This window comes from Cupressus sempervirens, chromosome 7, assembly GCF_028749045.1.
Source record: "Cupressus sempervirens isolate cs-2001-9-10 chromosome 7, ASM2874904v1, whole genome shotgun sequence".
Lineage (NCBI taxonomy): Eukaryota > Viridiplantae > Streptophyta > Pinopsida > Cupressales > Cupressaceae > Cupressus > Cupressus sempervirens.
This window is the reverse complement of record NC_143124.1, coordinates 667,407,640-667,433,731: the sequence shown is the minus strand read 5'-3', so window position 1 is coordinate 667,433,731 and position 26,092 is coordinate 667,407,640. Positions and strand designations below refer to the sequence as shown.

The following is a 26,092-nucleotide window of genomic DNA, read 5'->3' as shown; positions in this document are numbered from 1 at the left end:
TTCTTCTATGTGATAGGTTCTTACATGTTGGTGTTATTTAGATTTTGTGGATTTGTATTGCTCAAAATTTTCAGAAATAGGGCCTACAAAGTATTAGCTTTTTTCATAGATCATATAAAATTATAATTTAATTTTAATATTTTTATTACTATTTGTGAACATCATATATTTTAGAAGTAATTGCTTACGTAAAACCTCTATTTCATATTTATTCAATTTTCATTGTTCTTACTTATTACATAAGACAAAAACTCAAACTCTCCTAGAACTCTTGTTGAATTTAAATTAGATTTTAATATCCAATTTTCCAATTAAAAAATATAAACTATATAACATAAAAGTGTACTTCTCCAATACCTTTGGACGATGTAAACATTGCACCTCAAGCGATATATATTACCAAATAAGACAAGCCAGATTAAAAACCCGCCTCGGTGAGTACGAAAACGACTGCTCCAATGTTTGGGTTTAGGGTTTTGAGGATTTAAGGATCAGGTGCAGGGTTCAAGAGCAATCCGTATGTGCTCTGTTCCTCCTATAACAGCGGCATTCCTTTGTTGATGATCATGCGGGCCTTACGAAGATCAGCAAATCAGGTCAAGTAAGTATTTGCAGACGTTTCTTGCATACATTGAAAATGTGAATACAAACCCGGAAAAGCGGATTTTTTATGTTATTTTTTTGATAGATATATTTGTTAATCGCAGGATTTGTATTGAACATGTCAATGCCTTGAGATGTGCTGCAACTTTAGCGGGTAGCTACAATTGCAACGAATTGCCCTTCGGCCAGGAGTATAATCATGAGCGCTCAGTTCAGGCATGCAATTTCGTCATCGACCGAAACATCTCCTTTGCCGTTTATCGGGGGATTGCTCGTGGGTTCGCATCACAGGTTACGGGCAGCGTGCACGAGAAAAAGGAGAGTAAAGATGGAAGTGCAAATTTATCTGAGCTAGACGTGCCCCCTGAAGAAGCTTCGTTATCTGAAAGCGACAGTACGGAGGTTTTTGCTTTGGATCCAGAAGGCGAAGTCTCAGAAGGAGAAGCTGAGGTTGATTCTGATTTATCAGATGCTGAAGATCAAGGAGATGGACCGTCTAAAATCTTGCTTCAAGAAATTATTAAATGTACTCTCAAAGACGTGCCTGCTACAATTGATAAGTGGGTCGAAGATGGAAATGCCTTTAATAGAAAAGAAGCTAAGAGCATTATCAAGCAGCTTAAAATGCGAAAAATGTACGGACGAGCCCTCCAAGTGAGTATTTCATTGAACATTAGTCTTTCTTCGAAAGGAAGAGGGAAAGTCTAATTTTAGGAGCTTTAGCTCTGTAAAATGTCCCTACATTTTGTCATGGTTTTATGTTTGTTCTGCCATACTCTTTACTTTGGGAAAAATGAAATCGTCAAATTTTAGGAGTTCGAATCCTGTAAAATGTCCTATGAGCTTTACTATTATAGAGGCTTTCTCTAACTTTGACCCTTATTTTGGAAAAAATAAAAACTGGTCGAGTTTTAAAAGTTTTAACCCTGTAAAATGGTGGAATGTGCTCTCCTGGTGTTAGGGTTATTGTTCATCTGCAATCTTTTATTGAAAAAAGTATGTCAAAATTTGTTAGTTTAAACCGTATAGAATGGTCATATGTGCTTTTAACCGTGTAGAATGGTCATATTTGTTTTGCTGATTTAAGAGTTTGAACAACTTTAATCTTTCTTTGAAAAAGAGGCAACCTAAAGTCTTACAATTAATTCTTTAGGGTTCTAAGGGTTTCACTCAATTTTGTTAATTTTAAATTTTTTTTTGAGATTTTTCTATTTTTGAATCTCTTTGGTTTAGAGTTAAGGATAAAGGAGTATTCATTTTATGTCATCCCTTTTAAGAATCTTAAACTTCACTGCTAGACTTAGAGCTCAATAACAACTCTAATTTTTTTATTGAAAAGAAAAATGTCAAAGTTTTGAAGCAATAACCCTATGAATAATTATATTTTAATAACCCTATGAATAATTATATTTTAATAACCCTACGAATAATTATATTTTAAAGTCATTCTATCTTCTTCTGCTATGAGGTGTTTGGAATCAGAGCCCAAATTATTGATAATGAGGATCGAGAAGGATTGGAACTCTTGTGAATTATGAGAAGGATTGGGATTCTTGTGAATTACAATTGTAAAAACTTTCCTGAATTACCTCAAGCCGTCACTGTCATGCTTCTTTCACACACTACTGCCACTGGCTGGAGCTCCTTTTCCTAAAATATTTCTCACTCAATACTTCAGGCCAGCATGTTTGTTTTTGGCTTATCAGGCCCAAATGTCGATATTCTTGCAGCTATATTTGTAGAGCTTACTAGCATGCCTTCTCGGTCCATTGTGTCTTGCTAATTAAAGAAACTTATTCACATTGACATATCTATCCAATTATTCATAGTGATTGAAATTGACTCTAATATGTTCCTACACCATTTTTCATTTTCTACCTTAGCGTGCGATTTGCAATTGGTGGGGACAGTAAAGATGTTACAATCTCACAATTTTCAGGAAATACAGATGTCTGGTACATAGTCGTATAAGCAAGCAAGCATCAGATAATCAAGTTACTGTTTATAGGATGCTATAATGCAAACTAACCCCTTCTCTTTCATTTTGGTTATATGCAGGTGTCAAATTGGTTGTGGGAAAAAAAGCCTTCTGTGTTCGTTGGTAGTGATCATGCAATTCGGTTGGATTTGATTTTCAGGTTATATGGGATTTCCAGGGCTGAGAAGCATTTTCAGACCATACCATCAGAAATGAGAGGATATAAAGTGCACCAAACCCGTCTGCTGAACTTTTCACGTATCAATAATGTAAAAAGAGCTGAGGAGGTTTTCAACATAATGAAGGATGCAGGGTTTGCCCTTAGCACATTTGACTATAATGCTCTGCTGCAAGTTTATCTTCGATCTGAGAAAAGAAAAGTTTCTAATTTATTAAAAATGATGGAAGATGAGAGTATAAAACCTGATGTAATTACATACAATCATCTGATACATGAAAAGGGTGTTGTGGGTGATATTGTTGGAATGGAGAAAATTCTTGAGAATATGAAAGCAGACGGTATACTGACTGATCGACCTACAACTCTGGCCGAACTTGCTAGCAATTATATCCGTGCTGGGTACCCGGAAAAGGCAGAAGCCTTATTGAAAGAACTGGAAGATTTTACTACAGCCAAAGGTGTGGCTTATTTTCTGAAAATTCTACTTCTTTTATATGCTGATATTGGCAAACCTAGTGGTGTAGAAAGAGTTTGGAATGCAATTAATTCTCTTCCTAGAATTTCTAATTCTTACTATATTGCTGGGATACGTGCTTGGGGAAAGCTGGGTGAAATTGCAAGGGCAGAAAGTATGTTTGAGAAAACACAGAATTCTGGGATGAAAGTGACATCACCGATTGCCTACAGTGCACTTCTTAATGTATATGTTGACCATAATTTGTTTCTCAAAGCAAAGGAATTTGTGAAGCGTATGACTGCAAACAGGCAGATCGTGATTCAACCATTTCTTTGTAAGGCAATGGTTAAACTCTATCTCGGATTTGGTGATGTAAAAGAGGCACATGCTTTCCTGCTAAAAGTTGGTAAGCAGAAACAAGTAAAGCCTTCTTATGGGACATTCATTGCAATATTAGAGAAATACGCAGAAAAAGGAGATATTGCAAATGCTGAAAATATATTTGATAATCTGATTAAAGCTGGCTATCGTGGGCAGATACATTCATATGAGTGCCTTTTGCAAGCTTACTTGAAGGCACACATTCCTGCTTATGGATTCAAGGAAAGAATGTTGGCAGCTAAGCTTCAACCTAATAAAAAGATTAATTCTATTCTGCAACAGATGGAAGCATTGAAGGAGGAACGTCTACAATCAAATGGTTCTGCTCCGCTTGATTGAGCCTCTGGTAACATCTTTGAACCTTTTTAACCTAGTAAATGAAGTGTAGGCATAATGTTTCTGTAATATATGAATACAGACTCCACATTTGACCATAAAAATATCAAGGTCCATTACCCGTTCATATTTTTGAATGGAAACAACTCAATTTTTCCTTTTCGAATTAAAGTAATTTTAGATATGTTAAATGCGAATACATTGACCCGAGCATTCTCTCCAAAACGTTCCATGTTCTTATGACTTTTTAAAATGTTATAAAACGTACACTGTTTCTCTTCTGTTTATTTATACTAAATATTATCATGTCTTATGATGGGTGCTGGAATACTGGTTTGACATCTAATTAGTTGGATATGCTGCTTCTCTTTTTCCTCGAGTCCATGGTAGATGCTCTTCTCTTAGATTTGCTAAGTACATTTTCTTGAGGCTTGGAATTTTCTTTAGGTTATTTATGTATCATTCGAGAAGAGCACAACAAACTGTTGGAAATGGCATGTTAGTTCGATCTGGCTTGGTAGCAGTGATTGCATATTTACTTCATTATTACTAATCACCAAGAGCAGTACAAAGAATAGATACAAATGAACGCTGCTCGATTTTGGTTCACTGTAAAACACAAAATAATGTCTACAGCTCAGTTTTCCTATTTCGATCAGTACATCACAAATACAAGCCGCCACCAATGGTGTAATACGAGTTCCTCATGCTTTTAAATAGACGCTGGAACATTCCCCATGGGCACCAGAAGGATCCTTGAGGGAAATTTGGAATGGAAGAATTGGATTGTATAGTGTTGGCGCCACTCCTCACAGAGGAAGCACCTTTGACACATTTCTTTCCTTCTTGTGGTACAGAGCAGGTCACCATGTCATAAACCTTACTTATAATAAATATGTATATAAATTAAATATGTTAATTAAATTGGAAAGAGTGACTAGTAGTCGGGAGAGTAAGTTTTTAAAAAGAATGTAAAATGGACATTGAACTACCTACAACTAAAGTTTGAAGATGTGACTCATTAGGCAAAAGAATAGTATTTGTACACTAAGATATCAACGTTTATTTAACTAAGCATCTTATTTTATAAAATGAGCATATTATTTTTTAAGTGATACAAATATATTAGATAGCTACGACTTTTTGTTTGAAACAAAGAGTTATTAATTACACTTATTAACAAATTTACCTTTTTTTTTCTATAACATTTATAAGTTTTCATGTGTTCAAGTATTGGTCTATTTGTGTTGGAAGATTAGATAATATATTCACAAAAAGGTGATTGACTATTAGACCCGCTCAACTATTGGTTCCTCTCCCTTGTTAATAATTGTTAATTAAATAAATATTTATACATAATTGTTAATTCACCGATTTAATGTAGCTACATCAATAATTAGCAAAGTGTCATTGACGATTAACAAGTGCAATGTGGACAGCATATCCCCTAGGTTGGGTCATCAAAGATACACTGGGGTCTAATTAGCAATCATGGTAATCACCCAACCGACACAAAGCATCCATCGGGTTGCAATAGTCACTAATGCATACATACATACATCATCTGCAAACTGTATGTAAAACATCATTGAAGGAAGATATTCAGATTGTAAGGCAAAGTTGTATACATTTCTGTAACTAGTATGTACAGTATTTTGATGCATATATACTTCATCTGCAAACTGTTTGTGAAACATCATTGAAGGAAGGCATTTAGATTGTAAGGAAAAGTTGTATACATTTATGTAACTGGTATGTCCAGTATTTTGTCACATATAATAAATTTAATGAGAAGTAATAGTAGAGCATTATCTGAACTAAACATACGTGTTCAAGATTAAGGCTGGAATTATAATAAGGATAACATATACTCCTCAATTCATATATATTTTAGTATTAATTCACCGACATTATTATCTTTATAGCATGTATTAAGTTAAATAATTTAATTCAAGTATATTAAACATAGGTTCATTTATGCATAACTTGTTGAAATTATTTTGGGACATTACAATTGATATCAAAGTTTTTATCTTTGTATCTTGTTAATACACCAAATCTAAAGAGCACAAAGGGCTTTAGAAAGAGAAAAAAGTTAACAAACAACAAACAATACAATGAGTGAATTAGTAAGCAATGAACTAGAACATTCTTGGAAGTAACAAGTAGAACATTAACGGAGCAAAATGAAAGAGTCATCAAACTCATGAAAGAATTGAAAAATGTAAATAACTCAATAAGTCGCCTTAGGAATCTTAGTGGGAAGGATGTTAGTACAACTTATTTGAAAAACAATAGCCAAACAAATACACCTCAAATTAAGAAACCACCTTTCCTTCGCAAACAAAATACTCCAAAAGAGTAAGAGGAAAACAATTACCCTCATAGCAGTACAAAAGAATTAGCACGATCAAATCTTGAAGTAACGAGATGCATATCTTTGAGCGATTATAGTGAAGCAAAAAGATTAGAAGCTCTTGGAAGAGAATGAGAACAACCTAGTAAGGACTTGAAACACAAAGTAGGTCGGACTCTATGCTAAATTTTGATAGATTTGGCAAAATCACATCACATGGATGATTGTAGAAATTAAACATGTTCTTGAACTCCAATCCAATTACTGAAGAAGATACAATCTAGTTTGTCATCCTACACTTCAAAGATGCAACCAATGTTGGCGACTTCATGGAATTCATACCCAAGGATAGGAAAATATAAACTCCTATGAAGAATTCTCTCATAAATTTGATTAATGATTTGATCCTAAACATCTCCTTAGAGAATTCAAAGAGTTAACAAAAACAAACCAGTGATAGTAGCAAAGCTTAGATGATATATAAATAGGAAATAATGACCAACATATAGTTTGAAGAAATAAACAAGATCTTTGCATTTATATGCTGAAATGGAGAATGCTAAAATATGAATTCTCACTCTCCATTGGGTAATAAGCAATCATTATCTAGATTGACATAAAAAATATAAAGGTTTATTATAGAGATACTTGCAAAGCCATCTAAATTCCCAAAATATGATTGTTGCCATCGTGGGAGAATATTGGTTACAAAATCAATGAATCCTATCAAAGATGCCCTATCAACTATTTACATCTAAGATTATAATAGATTAGAACAATGTTTGACCTTTATACATTGCAATCCACTCATTATAGCTACCGTGTTATTATTAGTCTATATCACTGTAGAGTGTTGTCATCATGACACATTGATATAAAGAAGGAAATAAATATCTAATCAAGCTTGAGCAAAGGAATAAAAGCTTACGATATCTAAGAGCTATATTATGAGTGTAGGACAAAATTATATCATAAATTATTAATAAATATTTAGATACATATATAGTAGTATATAAATATTGTAGACTTAAGGAACCATAGATTACTGTGTGTGTGTGTGTGCGCGCGCGCGCGTACGTGTGTGTGTGTAAATTTTGTATTATAAGCAGACAATGATTATATATCAGGCATTTTCTTATTTTATATATTTCTATTCTATGGGGGGGGAAGGGAAGAAGGGGATAATGAAAATAATATAATTGAATATTTAGAGTGCCCTAATTCGATGGATTAAGGAACAAGGAAATAACACTAATAACATCAAGTTCTTACTATGTCAAGTTTTTATTTCCTTGTCCCTTATAAATATGTTATTTGCAATATCAAATCCTTACTATTTATACTTTGGGAGGAGCACATAAGCCATTACAATCAAATTTACTTGCACAAGTGTAAAAAAACAAGTTTTGATTTAAGAAAAATAAATGGCTTGAGCTTAATGATGTAGGGGTATACCTAGGTGTTTCTAGTGCATTCAAGGATGCCATAGAGTCTACTGGTAGCCTTCAAATAGAGGGGTTGTAAACTCCCTCTTGAAGGGAGATATCATGGAAATGATGCCATGTACATTGTGGTGGTTGCATAATGGTGGGGCATGTTAACCTCAAGTCCCTACATCTTAGGGATGCTCCCATCTTATAAACATTTGGTAGGGGTGTTGGGGAATGAACTATTAGGAATACAAGTTTGGTTGGCACTTGGATATGGTGGTTATGTGTTGTGTTGATGACATATTTTGTCATTGATGTCAACATGTATTTTTGAGTTTATGATAGATAGAGATTGTGTACATCACAAATGATTATTAAGACAACAAAGTTGGCATAGAACAGGTTAAACTATGCGAGCTTAGGATTATGTTCACTAATGACTATAGATGCTACATTTATGTTCATGATGAGTATTGGTTGAGTTAGAATTTATTTTGTGAAGTCTGGTACTAGATCAGTTAGTAGAAAATATTGTCAGAGATAGATGTTGGGGGAATTTGGCTATATCTTATTAGTTGATTGTGTTGGTATAATATGTTGATCTTCATTCTAGATTTTGTTAATTTTATTGTAACATGTGAGAACCTTAATATAATGTAATAATTGTAACGGTGTTTAAGAAGGTGTGTATGTCTTAGTGAGGTCCTTTGTAATTAATCGTTCATTAGGGAAGCTTTGACATGCTAGCCTAATTAGTTATTTTTGAAGGGTATAAAGGAAAGATGTTTTCCTTGGTTCGATATCACAGTCATGATCCATGTATTGTATGGTGAAATGATGTGAGTTCGAAGGTTGGATAATCAAAGAAGAGAAAGATTGGTTTGGTACATGGTATCAAAGGAATTGTATTGGTAATTTTGTTGCAGTTGGTTAGTTCAACATTTTTGATATGTTACCCTGAAGTGTTTATCTTCGCACTTTCTAGAAAAAATTAGACAGTAGATCTAGTTGTTTCCCTATTAACCTTTAATAGGTTTTGAACCTTGTAACAAGGGTTCAAGGTGTACTAATAGGAATTTGTCCTTTAATAGGGGTCATTGTATTGATTGCATTGTATTTGGCTCCTAAGAGAGTCACATCCTTTCACAAGGAACTTATTTATTAGTACCATATCTTGTGGGTGCCATACCCACTAGGGTTTTCCCTTTGATTAAAGGGTTTTCCTAGTCAACAAATCATTGTTTCATTGGGCATGGTTTATCTCTTATTATGCTTCATTGTTTTGGTTATTGAAGTTGAATATAATAAGTTGGACTTAAGTTTAATGTTCACAGTTGACTCAACCTCCTAGTTGTGAATGTGGACTTTACTTCTTAACAATTAGTATCAGAGCATAAGGTCCTCTTTGAGAAGGGAAGCTTAGCAACTTGAGATGATGCATGCCATACATGAAGGAGATAATGAAATTTGGTAGAGATAACAGTTGGAAGGATGCTTTGCAAACTCATTTGATTTACATGGGGATTGACTATCGATTGGTTACAAATACTCAAGTAACTGTAAAGGTAGAAAATGATCTAATTACATGTATAGATGATGTACATTCTTTTTCTTGTGTAATATGATTACAAGAGAAGCACTAATCACAATTCTTCTCGAATTAAAATTTGTTGAGGTAAAGGGTATTGATCTGATGAGATTTGGACTAGATTAGAGAGATTATATGAAGGTGATGAACATACAAAGATAACAAGGTTGTAGAATTGAAAATCTAAGCTAGAATGTGCCAAAACGCAAGAAGATTAATTTGTTAGGTCGTATGTTCAAATCATCACTAAGATTACCATAGGTATAAAGAGCTTTAGAGGAACAATATCGAAAGATGAGGTATGCTACAAAATTATTAGATCATTAACCCCTGTTTATAATAGTAAGGTGTATGCAATTAAATAAGTTATCCCTTTTATGAAATAATTTAATAGATAAACTTTAATTGGAAAATTGAAAGCTTTTGAGAATAGTAGATTAAGAAATATTTTTCCTAGACTTGAGACAACTTTCAAAGCTAGTGCACATAATGATCAAATGGTGTACTACAAAGAAGTGCACGAACTAGTGGAGACTATGGTAGATATTGGGCACATGTTCAAGAAGAGGAAATAAAGATTGATGAGCTTGAACCACTGATTGCAAAGAAAGAACCCAAAGGTAAGAAACCTTGTTAGTTCCTGCTTCGCTTGCTGTTCCTCTATGGAGGTTGCGGGTTCAAACTCTGGTCATAGGGCTCGTTGCTAGTACACCTAGGTCTCTGCCCTCTTAGGCTCGATTTGTATTAGTTTGGATCATCTTCCCCCCTTTCAGTTTTCTTTGGATGCTACAACCCATCTTCTTCCACCTCAGCAGGAGTTGAATGAGCATGTTAGACTTGACATCTATAGATAGTATGTTATCACGACCTGGAGGAATCCCCCAGGTGGGCTCCATCTGCATATGGCCTTCTATCTTGAGTACTTCCTTGATATCCAGGACGAGATCATCTTACGCCCCTGGTACCTCACTTGTCATTGGACTCATGCTCTTCGCATCTCCTTGGGATCTTTTAGAGTTGGGATCTCACTGGCTATATATTCAAATTGATCACTAGATCGATAGGGAGGATAGGATTTGTCGATTTTGTCACCTCGGGGAAGAAAAAGTATTTGTGTCATATGTTGAAAAAATAAAATGATTGGATAATAGATAGTGGATGTTCACATGACATGATAATTGACAAATAATTTTGTTGAGTTTAATATCTATAATATGGTGTAGTCAGAGTTGGTAACGATGCTCCTTGTCCTATTAAGGGAAATAAATATCTTACATTCGACAGTAAAACTAACACCGATGATGTATATTTTGTTGATGACTTAAAGCATAACTTGCTGAGTGTTGGATGACTTGTTTTTGATTAAGTAAAACAATTTTTTAACAGGGGTCCTTGAAACCCACCAGTTATCAACATAAAAGAAACTAATAGTTCAGGTCTAGCTACTAAGTAACATAAAAAACAACAGGCTTGACCTGACAACAAACGAAAGCAAAATCCAAAAGGCCAAAAGCCAGGGAACAAACAAAAACCAGGAGAAGTGATCAAGGGACAAGTTCTTTAGCCAGCTCATGATACTTTAACTCCATCTCCTCCTTGGCCTTAACCTTGTTAGTCCTCGAGTGACTATCATCCTGAGAAGCATCCTCTTCCCTCTTCCTCTTTTCCACTCTCCTTTTTCTACTTGGGCTCTCCCCTTGCAAAGACACCTCCTCCCCAATCACCTTGGTTTCCTCTCTGTCCTTATCCTCCTTCCCCTTTTTATTTTCCTCCATCATCCCGTGTAACTGAATGATGTTATCATTTATACCTTTTATTATGTTAAGGTTCTGATTAGCTGAGCTATGAAGCGTAGTCTCCATCATTTTTGCCCTTTTTTTAACTCTGAAACCCTAGCCTCTAGTTTGCCAATTTTGACATTCTCACCCATCCCTTCCGGCCTTTCCTATCCCTATAGGTTGAACTTAATTTGCTCAATTTCATGGAAGATACATTTTATGGACGAAAAATTGCCCATGAGGCTGTTTCTGGCATTGTTAAGGAGGTTCATACCCATTTTCCGAGCACCGTTGCTAAGAATCACTAGGCCTGGATCAATAAGCTCTTCCAACTATTTTTTTCCATCCCTTCCCTCGAGCACCTCAGGGTTGATATGTTCTTTGGCCAACCCCATTTTCGCTATACTAGCATGAAAATTCCTCCATATAGTTTTTCTCCCCTTTGCGTCCAGACAAATTGTAGTTTTTACCAAGCCCTCTTCCTCCTTCCTCTCTTTCACAGCTTCATAAATTCTCTCCTTCCTCTTTCCGTGAACCCTCTTAGCTTCCTTCTCCCCTTGTCTTTTCCTTTTGACTGAGCTCTCCACCTTCGCTTGCTTGTGCCTTACTAGATCCTTCCTCTCTCACATTGCCTTCCCTATCCGTCTCCATCCTCTCTTCCTCATAATTATACTCATCCTCCATTTCCTCCTCCTACTTTGTCCTTTTCTCCGAACCTTTCCCTAGCTTTGTTTTGTTCTTCTTACCCATATCCTTCATGATTTTCGTCACCTCCTCTTCTTCTTTCGAGTGCATACCTGCACTGCCCTCTATGTTCGACGAGAGGTAGGAGCTCTCTATTTCCTTGGAAGAAATCACCTTCTAGGAAACAACCCTTCCATGAGCTTGAGCTTTAAAATGCTCATATAAGAGTAATAACAAACCCTCATGGAAGGCTAGGTTCGAGTACACTTTCTTCTTATAATCCATTACACTCTTATTAGTAGTGGAAAACAGATAGTAGGGAATGGAAATTCTAGTTCCATACCTAAAATGATTTAGAATAATGAAATGGTGGGTTCGAATCCTGTCAAACTTGATGTTGAGCGTTATGTAGGAAATAATTACCCTTAGGACAAACCTCCATAGCTTCTTTATAGATGTAGGCTCATAGTAGGCACCCGTCTTCACAAGATCCTTCATTTCCTTCGAGTCCTTAGCAAAATCTTTCACCGCATTCAGGAAAATTTTCTTGTCTCTATAGAATTTTATGCCCTAGTTAGGGGAGTTAATCACCTCGGCAATAACCCCTTCATTGACTAAAAATCCTCCCCATCAATCTTCACCTTTCCCTCTCTCTATGTCTTCACCATTAGGTTAGTAATCTTCAGGTCCCAGCCATGAAGTTTTTCAATGAAGGACGAGATACCTCCTTCCCTCAATTTCTCCCACACCTTTGAACGCCTCTTCTACTTCTCAACTTCTCTCTCCGACTCCCTTCTGTGCCTCTCCCCAACCATATTGTTGCATACAAAATACCAGAGACTCTGAGCTCTCCCGTCTCCTTGAGCTGATACCTGGTTTTCTCCGAAAACCTATACTTGATTCCGACCTTGGAAAAGCAAAAGATCTAGTAATTACCATAAGCCCTTAAGATCGCCCATAAAATGTGCCAATAAACCCCCCAATTATGATGCCTTTGGATCAGATCATGTCAAACTGTCATTACTTTATATGTCAAATTGACAACATTAACTACCATAATTACACTTAATGTTTCTCGTTTTCCCCAGATCCTTTCTAGCTCAATAATACTTTTTGCATCCGCGAACAAAACCTCTCCACTTGACCATCTTTGTGATGTGTTCCTCCTTACTGCCTCATTCGCCATCCAATTAGTAGCCACGTTACCTTCACAATAAACATGTGACACAAAGACCTTTTCGAAGGAAAGAAAAATGTTTTTCATTTCCTCTATCATATTCTTTATAATCCATGTTGGAGGGTGTTCTCCCCTTAAGCATTTAATAATGTTATTTGAGTCCCCCTCCAACCAAAGGCATTTGACCCCAACTTGTTTAGCCAATTTCGTAGTTTGAAAAGCAACACTAGCCTTTGCATAATGGTTAGTTTGAAAACCCAAGGGGAAAGTAACTGTCGCAATCCCATACTCATGACTATTCCTAATCACTCCTCCACAAGCTGCCTCTCCTGAGTTGCCTTTGGTCGCACCATCAAAGTTGGTTTTGTGCCAACCCTTTGGGGGTAAAGACCAGTAACACTCCTTTCTTCTTGTTTGAGAATAATTAGTACTATCATTATCACCTACAAAAGGGTTAGTTCCTTATATAAATGTATAGTTTTCCTAAAGGGCATTTTGAATTTTACCGAACACAATTTTAGCAGTTAGGTTAGCATCCCTAAATATTCGGTAATTGCGTTCCTTCCAAATACCCCAACCAAAATGAGGCAAGGCCCATTTACTAATAGTTTTGAGCCCAAATCCCCTCCAAGAATTTTTTTATTGCCTTAAGAAATTGGTAGTCGAGTTGGGAACACACCAACTCATCCCGAAAGCTTGACTGAATAAAGACCAGACCTATCTAGAGAAAGAGCAGTGTATAAATAGATGATCCATCGTCTTGGCTTGGTTTTTGCGAAGGACACACCTATTAGGAATAGGATGTCCCCTCTTGCACAAATTGTTAATAGTCAAAATCCTATTGTGGAGAAAAAGCTAGAAAAAATGTTGATTTTTGGGGTAAGACCAGGGTACTAGGCTTTATCCCATTCCAGTTTCAAATCCTGCTTCATAATAGCTTGGTACCCTAATGCCACCGAATAGGTTCCATCCAAAGTATTCTCCCAAATAAGCTTATCCCGATCCTCATTCACAACCACAAAGAGAAGAATAGTCATTAAGGGGTTCAAGGTCCATTGAAATGATAGATAGATTCCTCCAGCCCTGGCCTTGTCTACAATTTGATACAAATCTCCCAAACCTCTAGAGGCAAATGCAGGCCGATCTCTCAAAATTAGGGATGACTACAAGAGGCCCCTGAATCAACCAATTATCCTACCAGAAAAGAGTATCCTCTCCATTCCCAACACACCATTTCACCCTACTATTTGCTACATCTCTAGCACTTAGAAATCCATTCCAAATATCAGATCCCCTAGGAATTGATTCACTAAAGAGTAGGTTTCTAATCGAGGGTCTACAAAAATATTTGTCTTCCATGATGTCCCTCCATTCCCCTTTGCTAGAAAAGATTCTTGAAACATGTTCAACTTGGACGACTTTGTTGAAAGGACACAATTTCCTTATCCCCAATCCACCATTTGTTTTGGGAGACACATTATCCCAAGCCACCAAGTGTAAACACTTGTTGCCTTCCAATCCTAACCAAAAAAAGTTCCTCTGGATCTTCTCCATTTGATCTGCAAACTTGCTTGGAATCCCAAAAAGACTCAAAGCATAGGTTGGAAGGTTCCAGAGAGTAGCTTTGACCAACTGAATCTTGCCAGCTTGGCTAAGAGTGACTTCCTTCTAGCCAGCCAATTTTTTGTTAAACCTGTCTAATATGTTATTCTAGAAAGAATCAGGGGGCCTCAAACCCATGGGGAGGCCCAAATAGTTTGAAGGAAGACTTCCTATATCATAGCCCAAAATAGCAGCAATCTTCCTTTGACTCTCAGCTGGAGTATTTATGAAGAAGATAGTGCTCTTGTTCCAATTAATAAGCTACCCTGAGCCCCTAGAGTAAGAGCTTTAAAATCTTTTTCACCGCCCTAGCTTCTCCAACTGTGGCTTTCCCACCCATTATAGTGTCATCAACAAATTGTTGGTGGGAGAAAACCAGGGGACTAGAAGAAGGTTTGATACCAGTCAGGGTTCTCAGAATTCTATTAGCGGAAATCATCCTTCCAAGACAGTTAGCCAATATAATGAAGAGAATGGGGGAGATCAAATCCCCTTGCCAAAGACCTCTGGAGGGATTGAAAAAAGCTGAGGGGAATCCATTACCCAACACTGCCAAGGAGGTAGTAGTCACCAACTAGCCAATAAGTTTGATAACCCTTGAAGTAAACCCAAAGGCCCTGATAAATTTGAAGAGAAAGGACCAATCCACATGATCATAAGCCTTAGACAAGTCAAGCTTAAGGAGGAAACCTTCTCTCTTACCATCTTCCAAAGAGCGGATCACTTCATGGATAGTCATAAGAGAATCCAGGATTTGTTGCCCCTGGAAAAAACTAGATTATTGAGGAGCTATAATAGAGGGGAGAACCTTGATGATCCTTGAAGCCAACACTTCAAAAATAATCTTATAGAAAGAGTTACACAAGCTGATAGGTTTAAATTGGTCCATAGAATCCGCCCCTACCACCTTTGGGATAAGCACTAGGAAAATGACATTAATCTCCTTAAAAAGGCTTCTTGCACCAAATAATTCTTGCACCACTTTAGTTACATCCTGTTGAACCACATTCCAGAACATCTGGAAGAAAAAAGACGGGAACCCATCCAGACCTAGGGATTTTTCCACTACTAGAGAGAAAACAACCTATTCCACTTCCTGAGGTGAGGGAATAGACCCAATCATCTCATTCTCTTCAGGTTGGATCAAAGTTGGAATGTTAGATAAGATTTCCACCTGACCATGTTCTGCTAGATTGGGGTCTTTCACAAGCAGATTAGTGAAGAAGGAAATAGCCTCACCAACTATTTCATCTTCTTCTTCTAAAACCACTTCTCCCTTCTTGATGTTGCTAATTCTATTATGGACTCTGTGCTTCAAAGAAGAGGTGTGGAAGAACCTAATATTCTTGTCACCCTCTTTCAACCAAAAAACCCTCAACCTCTATTTCCAATAGGTCTCTTCTTGACTAATAACATTGTGAAGCTCAGACAAGATAGATTTTTTCACCTCCATCCTCACATCATTATACCCCTCCTTTTGAATAACATCCTAAATGATTCCTAGGTCCTTTGAGATCCGAGCTTTGGAGTGAAAGATATTACCAAAATCTAACTTGTTCTACTTTCTAAAGTTCAACTTCACATTTTTTAGTTTCTTGGCCACCTTGAACATTACAGATCCCTCAATATGGATATTCCACCACTCCGAGATATGAGGCACAATATCTAGGTGAGAAGTCCACATGTTCTCAAATCTGAAAGGGAAGTTACATTTGATATCAATAGGGTCTAAAGTGAGAGAAATGGGTGAGTGATCCGAACCAACCCTAGCCATTAATGAAAGATTGCAATTATAAGAAGACAACCAGTCTAAGGAGATAAGAGCCCTATCCAAGCGAACCTGAATACAATCTCTTCCCACTCTTTTGTTACACCAAGTGAAGAGACCTCCCTGAAGATCAACATCTAGATAGGCCAAATCATTGATAAAATTCGAGAGGTCCATCCGACTATCTAGATCTGGTGGTAGACCTCCATGCTTTTCATCCTCCCTTAAAGGAGTGTTGAAGTCCCCCATAATAATACACATTCCCACTTGGAATCTAGATAAAAAATTCTTAATTTTAACTCAATAATTCTTCCTGCCATTCTTAGTGTTAGGAGCATACACATTCAACAAAAACCATGATTCTTTATTTTTTAAATTTTCAACATGAATGAGGAGAATATTACCTTCACCGTAAACAACTTGAGACTTGAAGAGATAAGAGCTATAGAGGGTAAGCAGACCTCCTGAAGCTCCTTCCAAATTCATTGCAAAGCCCTCCATACTACTACTAAAAGAGATTCTTTCCACTACCTCCTTTCTTATTTTGGTTTCCTAAATAAGGAAAAAAGTTAGGCCTATGATCTCTAATCATATTTTTGATAACCTCTTGTTTGTGGGCTCCATTTAGCCCCCTTATGTTCCAGGATAAGACCTTCATTTCTTCTTTGTGAGGTAGATCTCTAGGATGGTCCTTTGGTTCCCATCCGCTAGGTTCCTTCTAGTTTCCTCTTTCCTGTTCTGACTATTACCATTCCTTCTAGGAGTCTTAGGTCTTGCTCCAACATCAACCTTTGCTTTGCTTCTTGTTGCAGTTGGGGACACTGGAGAAGGGTCCTGATTATTCTTTTTCTTGGTTATGGATGTCCATTTCCGTTGGCTTTCATTTGTACATATTGCAAATAGAGCCTCCATATGAGTAAGTTGCCATGGCGAAGAGGATCTAACCATTTCCACCACTCTAGAGATCTTCCTAGGAGAGGCAATCCCCATATTGAGATTATCGCCTCCATTGAGTATTAACTCGCCTAAGAGAGTTGTCTCCATTGAGATTATCCCTGAATTGGATCTGGGGAGCATAAGAAATTTCCTTTCCTACTGTTGGTTCATGCCTCTCCTTTCTAGGCTAAACCTTTTGGATTACTTCACCCTTAGGGGATGATTGCTTCAAATTTTTTAAATCCTTTGGCCCAACCACCATCCTCTGCTTCTCAGATACTAGCCTTTGTGATTCTTCACAAAATTTTTTGGTACACGTTGGTTTTGTCCCTAGGACTTCCTCTACCACCACAGGAGGAGCAGCCACTGATTCCTCCTGCTGCTGCTCTAGTCCTGTTTCTTTATTAGTAATTCCCTTTCATTTCCACACTTCCTCTCCCTCTTTAGACTTGTTGATTCTATTCTTTGTTAATCCCTTTTCCTTGATCTTATTCTAATTTTGTTTTCTATTTTTCTCCTCTAAGACCCTAGGGAAAACCTTAGCTACATGGCCCGCCTTCTTACAATGGAAATAGACAAATAGAACACTTTAAAAATCTAGCTTTTGAATATGGGTGCCCAACTTAGAGTGTAGGTACATTACTTGTGGCATATCTCTACCCTCACTTACTCCAATGCATATTCTTGCATAAGTTAACTGATTCCTCACCACCGTAATAAGGTCAATGGATAAGAGCTCCCCAAAAGATTTAGCTATGCCATCAAAAACATCCTCTTACCAAAATTCCATTGGAAGTTTCGGCAACTGGACCCAGATAGGTGCTTGGATAAAGAATGAATCATTAAGATCCAACTTTAAAGTCCATTTCTGCAGGGCTAGCATCGAACGTCGAAAGCACCAGGATCCAACACACAGAATCCTCGTGAGATCCTCCATACAAGAGAACTCAAAAGAGAGGAAACCCTTAGCCATAGCCGCTATCTCCACATGCCCTTTCAGTTCCCATTTATTTCTCACATAGGTCCTCACAATGTTAATATTCGGCCTTGGGCTGATGAACTTCCTAGCCAGAGAGGACGACATTGAAGCAATGTTATGGTCTACCAGTTCATCAGGGATTTCAATAGCAAACACACCCTTTTCTTTGTTTGAGATGTCTTTGATCTTCGGGAAGGAAGACTTACCTGTTGGTTTAATCCCAAAGAGAGAAGAGCATCTCCCTTTTGAACCCGAGTCAGGGACCCTCCGCGCATTTTGTGGGCCCAACAAAGTCTTCCAAAAATCCTTTCTTGGGGCCTATTGAGATTCCCGTGGGCCCTCATTTCTTGAGGGATCAATATTCCCCTGGTCTTCCTCCTCCTGGCAGTCCCTAGAACCCTTCTCTGCTCCATCCTGGATAGATCCTCCTGTTGCTGAATTCAAATTTCCAATCTCTCCAACTCTCGCTCTTACACCTGATCCCTCATCTTGTGCCATGGTGTTGGACGACTTGTTGATAAGGGTTATTATTTGCAATTCATTAAGAAGACATGTACAATCAAGGATAAGTATGGGAAACTAATTGGTACACGTATGATAACCAAAGGTAATGTTTTTCACTTGAATCCTATTGAGATAAGTTGTTTAGTTGAAAAAGTGGATGACAATTGGTTATGCTATAGAAGATTTTGTCATATGAATTTTGATAATGTTGTGAAGGTGGGTGAATTTAGTGTTGTAAGAGATCTACCAAAGATTGGTAAACCTTCTATCATGATGTGCAAGGAATGTCTGACAGTTCATTTCTTAGCAAGAAATTCACTACTTCAGAAAAGTTGGAGATTGGTCATACAGACTTGTGTGGCCCTACAAAGACTAGAACCTTCTATGGTGAAACACATTTATTCTTTTCATTGATGATTATTCAAGAATGATGTGGGTTTCATTTTTAAAAGAGAAATCCGAAGCTTTTGACAAGTTTAAGATATCCACAATCCATAATATTATATTCATGCTTTTGGCAAGATTGTGTGTGAGCTTTTGCATCAATATTTTAGATCATACTCAATCATCCATTATAAGGATGAGAGAGCTAGGATTGTGAAGAGATAATAGGAAGCACACCCAAAATACATAAAAAGACAAATAGAGGGGGTAGAGACGAGCACACAAACCAAGAAATAAAATTAATGAAAGCCAAAACTAAATATAAAGAACAAGAAAAGAAAAATGGAGAAGAAAAGACAAACTAGAAACAAGATCAAGAAATCAATCCCCAAAAACATAAAATAAGTTAAGGAGAGACACAAACAATCTCTCTCTCTCTCTCTCTCTCTCTCTCTATATATATATATATATATATATATATATATATATATATATATGGACATATTATATAAGTCCAAAATTTAATAAAAGTAGAATACAAAATTAATTAAATAATATATAATAGTAATACATAAATATATACAATCATAAAGTATATACTCTCTCTCCATATGTATATATATATATATATATGTGTGTGTGTGTGTGTGTGTGTGTGTGTAAAAATTGGCCCAACAAAACCAATGCCACATAAGCAATCTTCATAAAATGTGGAAGCCTACAAGCGTCAAGGTCTTTTGAATATTGACTAGTCAATAGTAATTAATCTTAAAAGAATTATATACAAAGATAGGAGATAAATGAAATGTTCTAACAAACCAGTTACTAGAGTACCATCATGTACTGAACCTATCGACCAACCTGTCAAAGGCTCTAGAACCTATCCAAGAACATAACGAGGTGAGAATATTGTAGGATTGCTTTACAACCCTACCAAAAAGTTGTTAGGCTTCCCCAAAATCTTTCTTGGCATGAAAGATACCTAGCTTAGCATGGAGAAAGTCTAAACAAGTAAAACCAAGAGTGGTAATAGAATCATGTGGCTAAAAGAAGTCATTTCTAAAAATTATTCACAACCGCTCACTCACTCACAAAACCACATAAGTAGGTTAGTAGCCATTTTATTATAATCATAAGAAAATTATCATTCTTATTTCCAATTCACATCATAACCATCATATATGCATGTGAAACATGTGAGATGGGCATCATAAGAAATTCATAATGTGGCATTGTCAATACATGTCATGTAGAACCATCACTCAATTAGTATAAGACATTATCAATTGTGCATTAAAACATATCATTGTCAAATCATATATCCAACCAATATGATAAGTAGGATGAAGAATAAGTGGTCACATAATTGAGTTTATGAAAACAATATCGACTAAAAAGTCTACATTCAATTACTTCTAACATTATTGAGGCAATAAGAAGGTTTAAAGAAGTAATTGCATATACCAGTTTTGAATTTCAAAACAACCAAGAAGTGATGTCATTTACTTTTCCTAGTCACATAGGAAATTTAACAACAGAAGGAGTATGGTTCCATTAACCATGTATTGTCTAAGCCATCACATACATAGGAATTCAATAATAATCTCATGAAAATAATTGCTATCTATCACCAATAACATATTATACAATAAACTTGGACACTGAGGCATTCCCAATTTATAAGAACATTTTATTGGTGCTAGCTAATCTCCAGACAAAATGCACCAAAGACAAAAAAAAAGTCAAACCTGATTCTTTTTTAGATTCATGAAAACACAACGAAATTTTCTCAATTTTATTTTTTGTTTTCGATCACAAAATATATAGATCATGAAGATCAAATGCTGAAAATTTCAAAAAAAAATCATTGTGTTTTCATTTTTTCAAAATTTAGTCAATGGTGCAATTTGTAGGGAGGATAGCCATGTCCCATTTTATAACCACCATTAGCAACACCAATTCTGATTATGGGGAGATAGTTACATTTTATAACTGAATGTCAAAAGGACAATTTTGTTCTCATATGCTCCAATAATGGTATTGACATTATAGAAGTTCTAATGAAATCATTATTTTAATGGAAGCCTTTTGAACTCATTAAACGCTATTTCTTCTTTTCTATTGTTCTTATTATTCAATACCCTTAAAATAAGTTGTCTCTCTATTAATTAAGCTTCCTCAATGATACTAGTGAACTCCAAATCTTTGCATGGAAATAGTTATAGCTGTATAGCTTGTGTAGCCCTATTAAAGCCAATTTTTGGTGCACAATAGCACTACAACCATTATGATCAGTCTAGAGTTTAATGTCATGAATCAATATATATACCATTACATAATTATGTAACCTTAGTGAATTGCAAAATGTTTTAATGAACTTAGAAAATGCACAGCCCGATACCCAAATGGAATTCTAGAAATGTTATAATTTTAGCATCATTCCTTTCTTCTAAGAATCAATGCAACCAACACAACTCACTACATACTTTCAGAACATAAAGGAAATATTTAATTTCATTAAAAGCCATCGTGTTTGCCAAAAGACTAAACTTGTGATTTGCAGTGTTGATTAATCTATAGGTGTTGTTCTATCATTGTTTGCTTATTAAGACAAGGGTTGCTTTAATATAACATTTTAATCAACATTGTATATAGTTGGAATGTTTCGAAATGGCCATACTTCACCCAAATATGAATTTCAGCTTGAAAGATGGAGCTAATGGTATGAGAAAGTTACAAAGCTTACATTATTTGGCACACGACTCAAAGTTTGAGCTATTGGGTATGTACAAATTCATCTGGGCATATAATGTGCCCAATCTCCAAATTTCTAGAGATATATTGCATCAATGATCTGGCAATTGACTTTCAAATAAGGATAACCATACCTCAATGAGCATCTTAGAATATGTTGACCTGCATGTCGGACATGGCAAGTACATCATACAAGTACAATAACATATTGTTGAAATAATTATTTAATTGTATATGGTCATTGATGTTACACAAATGTCAAGCTTTAACGAAGCACAATATAAGCCAAGCTCAATTGGGCACTGAAGAAGACTCTAGTATTAGTCGAGCAAAAGTCAATGTCAATCGAGCCTCGTTGGTCAATGAAGAAAGTCAGTATCAATTGAGTCTTGTCAGTCAAGGAGAAAGTTAGTGTTAACCAAGTTTGGTCGGTCATCGAAAGAAGTTTTGTATTAACCGAGTGATCAATCTAGTATTAGCCGACTATCTGCATATTACTTTTGTTGGTTAATTGGTTAATACAACCTGACTGAATAGATGTTAAATGTTTGTATGGAAGGGAATTCAAGCTGACTTGACATTGAGTTTCATATTTATGAAAGGTCAAGTTGTGGATTGAAATAAGAAATAGGGAACAATGTGAAAGAAGTGAAATAATAAGGATATTTGATTAAAGACAAAACATCTGAGGAGCTACAAATAATATTCTAACTAGGAAGGATTAAGAGGATAAACTAGAACAGTGATCTGAATTTGCAAAGTTAGTTGCTTCAACAATTAGGTCAATTATTTTTACTCTCTAACAATTGTAGCATTGAAGAAATCTCTTAATAGAGCTGGCTTAACAATCATTTTGTAAATCCTCTAACAAGGTGACATTTTTGGTTGAAGTATTTGAAGACCTCTAACAAGGTCACTCCTAATAGGGTGATTTAAATCCTCTCACAAGGTCACACTTAACCGTGTATTTTGTAACCTTTAACAGGGTTGGCTCCTAACAGGGCTCACTTTAGAAGAGTGAAAAGTTGTAACTAGTTGCATTGGTGATTTTCCCAAATTAGGTTTCCACATTAAATCTTGGTCTCTCATGTGTTTGTGTTATTTCCTTAATGCTTCATGTTTCTATAACTAATTCACTAAAGGTTAATACACATTAATAGTTTAAGACTACTTTGTTAATTGAGTTACAGTGAATATCTAGTTCTAACTGAGTAGAGAAAGGATTTGGTTTACTATGCAAGAAGTTTGTATTGACATCTAAGGGACTTGGAATTGTTCTTGTGGTAATTGATTCACCCTTCCCCTCTCAGTTAGTCATTGCATTTCCGAAAATTGGTATCAGAGATGTTGGTGCTTGCACGAAAGGTTTCAAAGACCTAAGGTAAAGATCAAGATGTCTTGTAGAAGAGAGACTCCTAAGCTTAATCGAGAGAACTTTTCAACATGACAAGAACTAATAAAGCTACATCTAGGCACCATTGGAGATACAACTATGCACTTCTTATTGAACCAGCATGTGGCATTGCTAAAGCCTTTAACTCTGGATTAGATGACGAATATGATGATTGATATTGCTTCCTCTCTCAACTATTCTAAATTTGATGAAGTAAAAGATTTCCCTACTACCTATGACATGTGAAACAAACTGGAAAAGATTTATGGAGGAGTGATAATTTGAAAAGAGCCAAAGCAAAAAGTCTAAGAGGTTAGTTTGATAAGATGAAGATGAAAGAAGATGAGAACATTGCAAAATATAGTGAAAGAATCAAAGCAAGTGTAAGTGCAATCAGAGCTATACAACAGTAGTCAGCAAGGTATTAAGAACTTTTCTTCCTATTTATACAATTAGAGTTTCATCTATTCAAGAGATGAGATGTGATCTTAAAAATGATATAACTTTGGATGCACTTGTGGGAAGATCGACTGCTTTTTGAGTTGGATAACTTTGATAACTATCTTCCTAATACTAACAACATAGAGTCTACATTCAAAGCCAAACTAACTCTTGGTAGAAAGGGAGGAAACTCAAAAGTCAAACAAATTGACAGTGAAGAAGATGATGATTCCAAGGATGACCTTGAAGCTATTAAAGCCCTATTTGCAAGAAGGTTACCAAAAGGCAAAGGTAAATATAAAGGTAAAATGCCATTGATTTGTTTCTCATGTGAAGAGATTGGTCACATTGTTACAAGGTATCCAAATAGAGAAAAAAAAAAATGACAAAAAGTACAATAAGTTCAAAGGAAAGAAAGACTTCAAGAGCTACAAGGACTACAAAGACAAAGGTAAGAAATCTTGTTACATTGCTAAAAATTCTGATAGTGATGATGAAGATGAAATGTCATTTATTGCTATTAAAGATGAATCAAATAGTGAGGAAAATGAAAAGATGGCACTTATTTCTCATGCTAGCAAGAATGATACATGGATAATAGATAGTGGTTGTTCTCATCACATGACTGGTGACAAAACTAAATTTGAACACTTAGAACATTATGATTGTGGAAGTGTTAGATTTGGAAATAATGAACCATGTTATGTGAAAGGAAGAGGATGCATTTCATTAATTAAAGGAATCAAATGTGACAATGCCTATTGGGTTGAAGGACTAAGGTACAATCTTCTAAGTGTGGCACTGTTAAACAACATTGGATACACAAAAGAATTCATGAATGGGAAAACCAAGTTACTGGATGACACAGAAAATCTAGTTGGGACAAGCAGTCAGACTAAAGGTAATGTATTCTATCTTGATCTCACTAAAAGTTCATGCTTTTTGGCACAAGTAGAAGAAAGTTGGCTATGGCATAAAGAATGTGTCATATAAGCTTTCATAACCTGGTTACCATAAGTAAGAACAAAAGAGTAAGAGGTATTCTGAATATGAAGAAACCTGATATGACCATGTGCAAACAATGTGAGATTGTAAAAAAGGGAAAAATTAGTTTCAAAAGTAAGAATTACTACACAAAAGAAGTCTTGGAACTAGTTCATATAGATCTTTATGGACCAATAGATACAAAGAGCTACAATGGAGACAAATATTTCATTTTTTTTGTTGGTGATTATTCTAGGATGATGACAGTGACGTTCCTAAAAGAAAAAATCTGAAGCTTTTAGAAAATTCAAGTGGTATCTGGCTAGAGTTGAAAAAGAAATAGGGAAGAATCTAAAATTCTCAAGATTAGATAGAGGAGGTGAATTCATCTCTAATGAATTCAACAAGTTCTACAATGAAAGAGGGATCAAAAGACAAGTATATGCACCTGGTACACCTCAATAGAACAACATAGAAGAAAGAAGGAATATATCCACCATGGATTGTGCAATAACATTGATGATTGAGAAAAATGTCACAACCAAATATTGGAAAGAAGCAATCAACACAATAGTTCATACCTTGAATTGAGTTCAACTAAAGAAAGATACAAATCAAACACCTTGTGAATTATGGTATGACTATAAATTCAATGTCTATTATTTCAAAGTATTTGGAAGCAAATGTTATATCTTGAAAGAGACAAGGAAAAGAAAGTTTGATGCAAAACGTGATGAGGGCGTATTCCTAGGCTACTCCAATAAGAGAAAATCATATAAATGTTTGAATCTTGCTACTCACAAAGTTATAAACAGTGTATATGTCAAAATTGATGAATTTGCAGAAAAGAGTGAAGAACAAAGCAATAAGGAACTTGAGAACTACATAAACTTTGTTTATTATGAGCCTGAGACTTTACCCAAGCTTCAAGCATGGTCGGACAACAACAAACTATACTGCCTGAGTCACCTAAGTCTACAGTGTAAACCACATTGCAGCTAGTGCAACCTAAGCTAGAGATAGATCAAACCGAGTCTCAGACAAAGGAACCTGAGTCACAAACTGAGGGAACCAAGTCTTAGATAGTGGAACTTGAGCAAAGGTCAAAGGATCACAAAATCAATGAACATGGTGAACCAAGTCCAAAATCTAGATTGAAAGAACCTATACTTGCTAAATATGTCAGAAGGCATCATGTACTTGGAAAAATAATTGGAGATTAGACATGAGACATACTGACAAGGAATAAATTAAACAATATATGTGTTCTTAGTGAATTTGAGCCTAGAATTGTAAAAGATGCTTTGAATAATGAAAGTTGGATAGAGGCAATGAATGAAGAAATTGAGCAAATTGGACTCTTGTTCCTAGACCCAAGGACAAAAATATAATTGGTAC

The 26,092-nt window shown here is 35.9% G+C and overlaps 1 protein-coding gene across 2 annotated transcripts; it reads left to right on the top strand.

The window, feature by feature from the left end:
* Positions 1 to 412: 412 nt before the first annotated feature.
* LOC149548435 (pentatricopeptide repeat-containing protein At1g15480, mitochondrial-like) lies at positions 413 to 4,867 on the top strand. 2 transcript variants are annotated; one of them, XM_089792503.1, is made up of 4 exons: positions 413 to 601; positions 708 to 1,257; positions 2,662 to 3,946; positions 4,384 to 4,867. In XM_089792503.1, the coding sequence occupies exons 1-3, from the start codon at positions 561 to 563 to the stop codon at positions 3,937 to 3,939; spliced, it is 1,869 nt and encodes a 622-aa protein (XP_089648629.1). In that variant the 5' UTR covers positions 413 to 560; the 3' UTR covers positions 3,940 to 3,946; positions 4,384 to 4,867. The 2 variants fall into 2 exon arrangements, with proteins under 2 accessions (XP_089648629.1, XP_089648628.1); XM_089792502.1 differs by lacking the exon at positions 4,384 to 4,867 and having other exon boundaries at positions 2,662 to 4,161.
* Positions 4,868 to 26,092: the final 21,225 nt, after the last annotated feature.

Bases quoted from the DNA above. Each gene is read 5' to 3' on its own strand.
- LOC149548435 (XM_089792503.1), top strand. From the start codon at position 561: ATGATCATGCGGGCCTTACGAAGATCAGCAAATCAGGTCAA. The intron at 602-707 runs GTAAGTATTTGC...TGTTAATCGCAG, and splicing joins AGATCAGCAAATCAGGTCAA to GATTTGTATTGAACATGTCA. The intron at 1,258-2,661 runs GTGAGTATTTCA...GGTTATATGCAG, and splicing joins TGTACGGACGAGCCCTCCAA to GTGTCAAATTGGTTGTGGGA.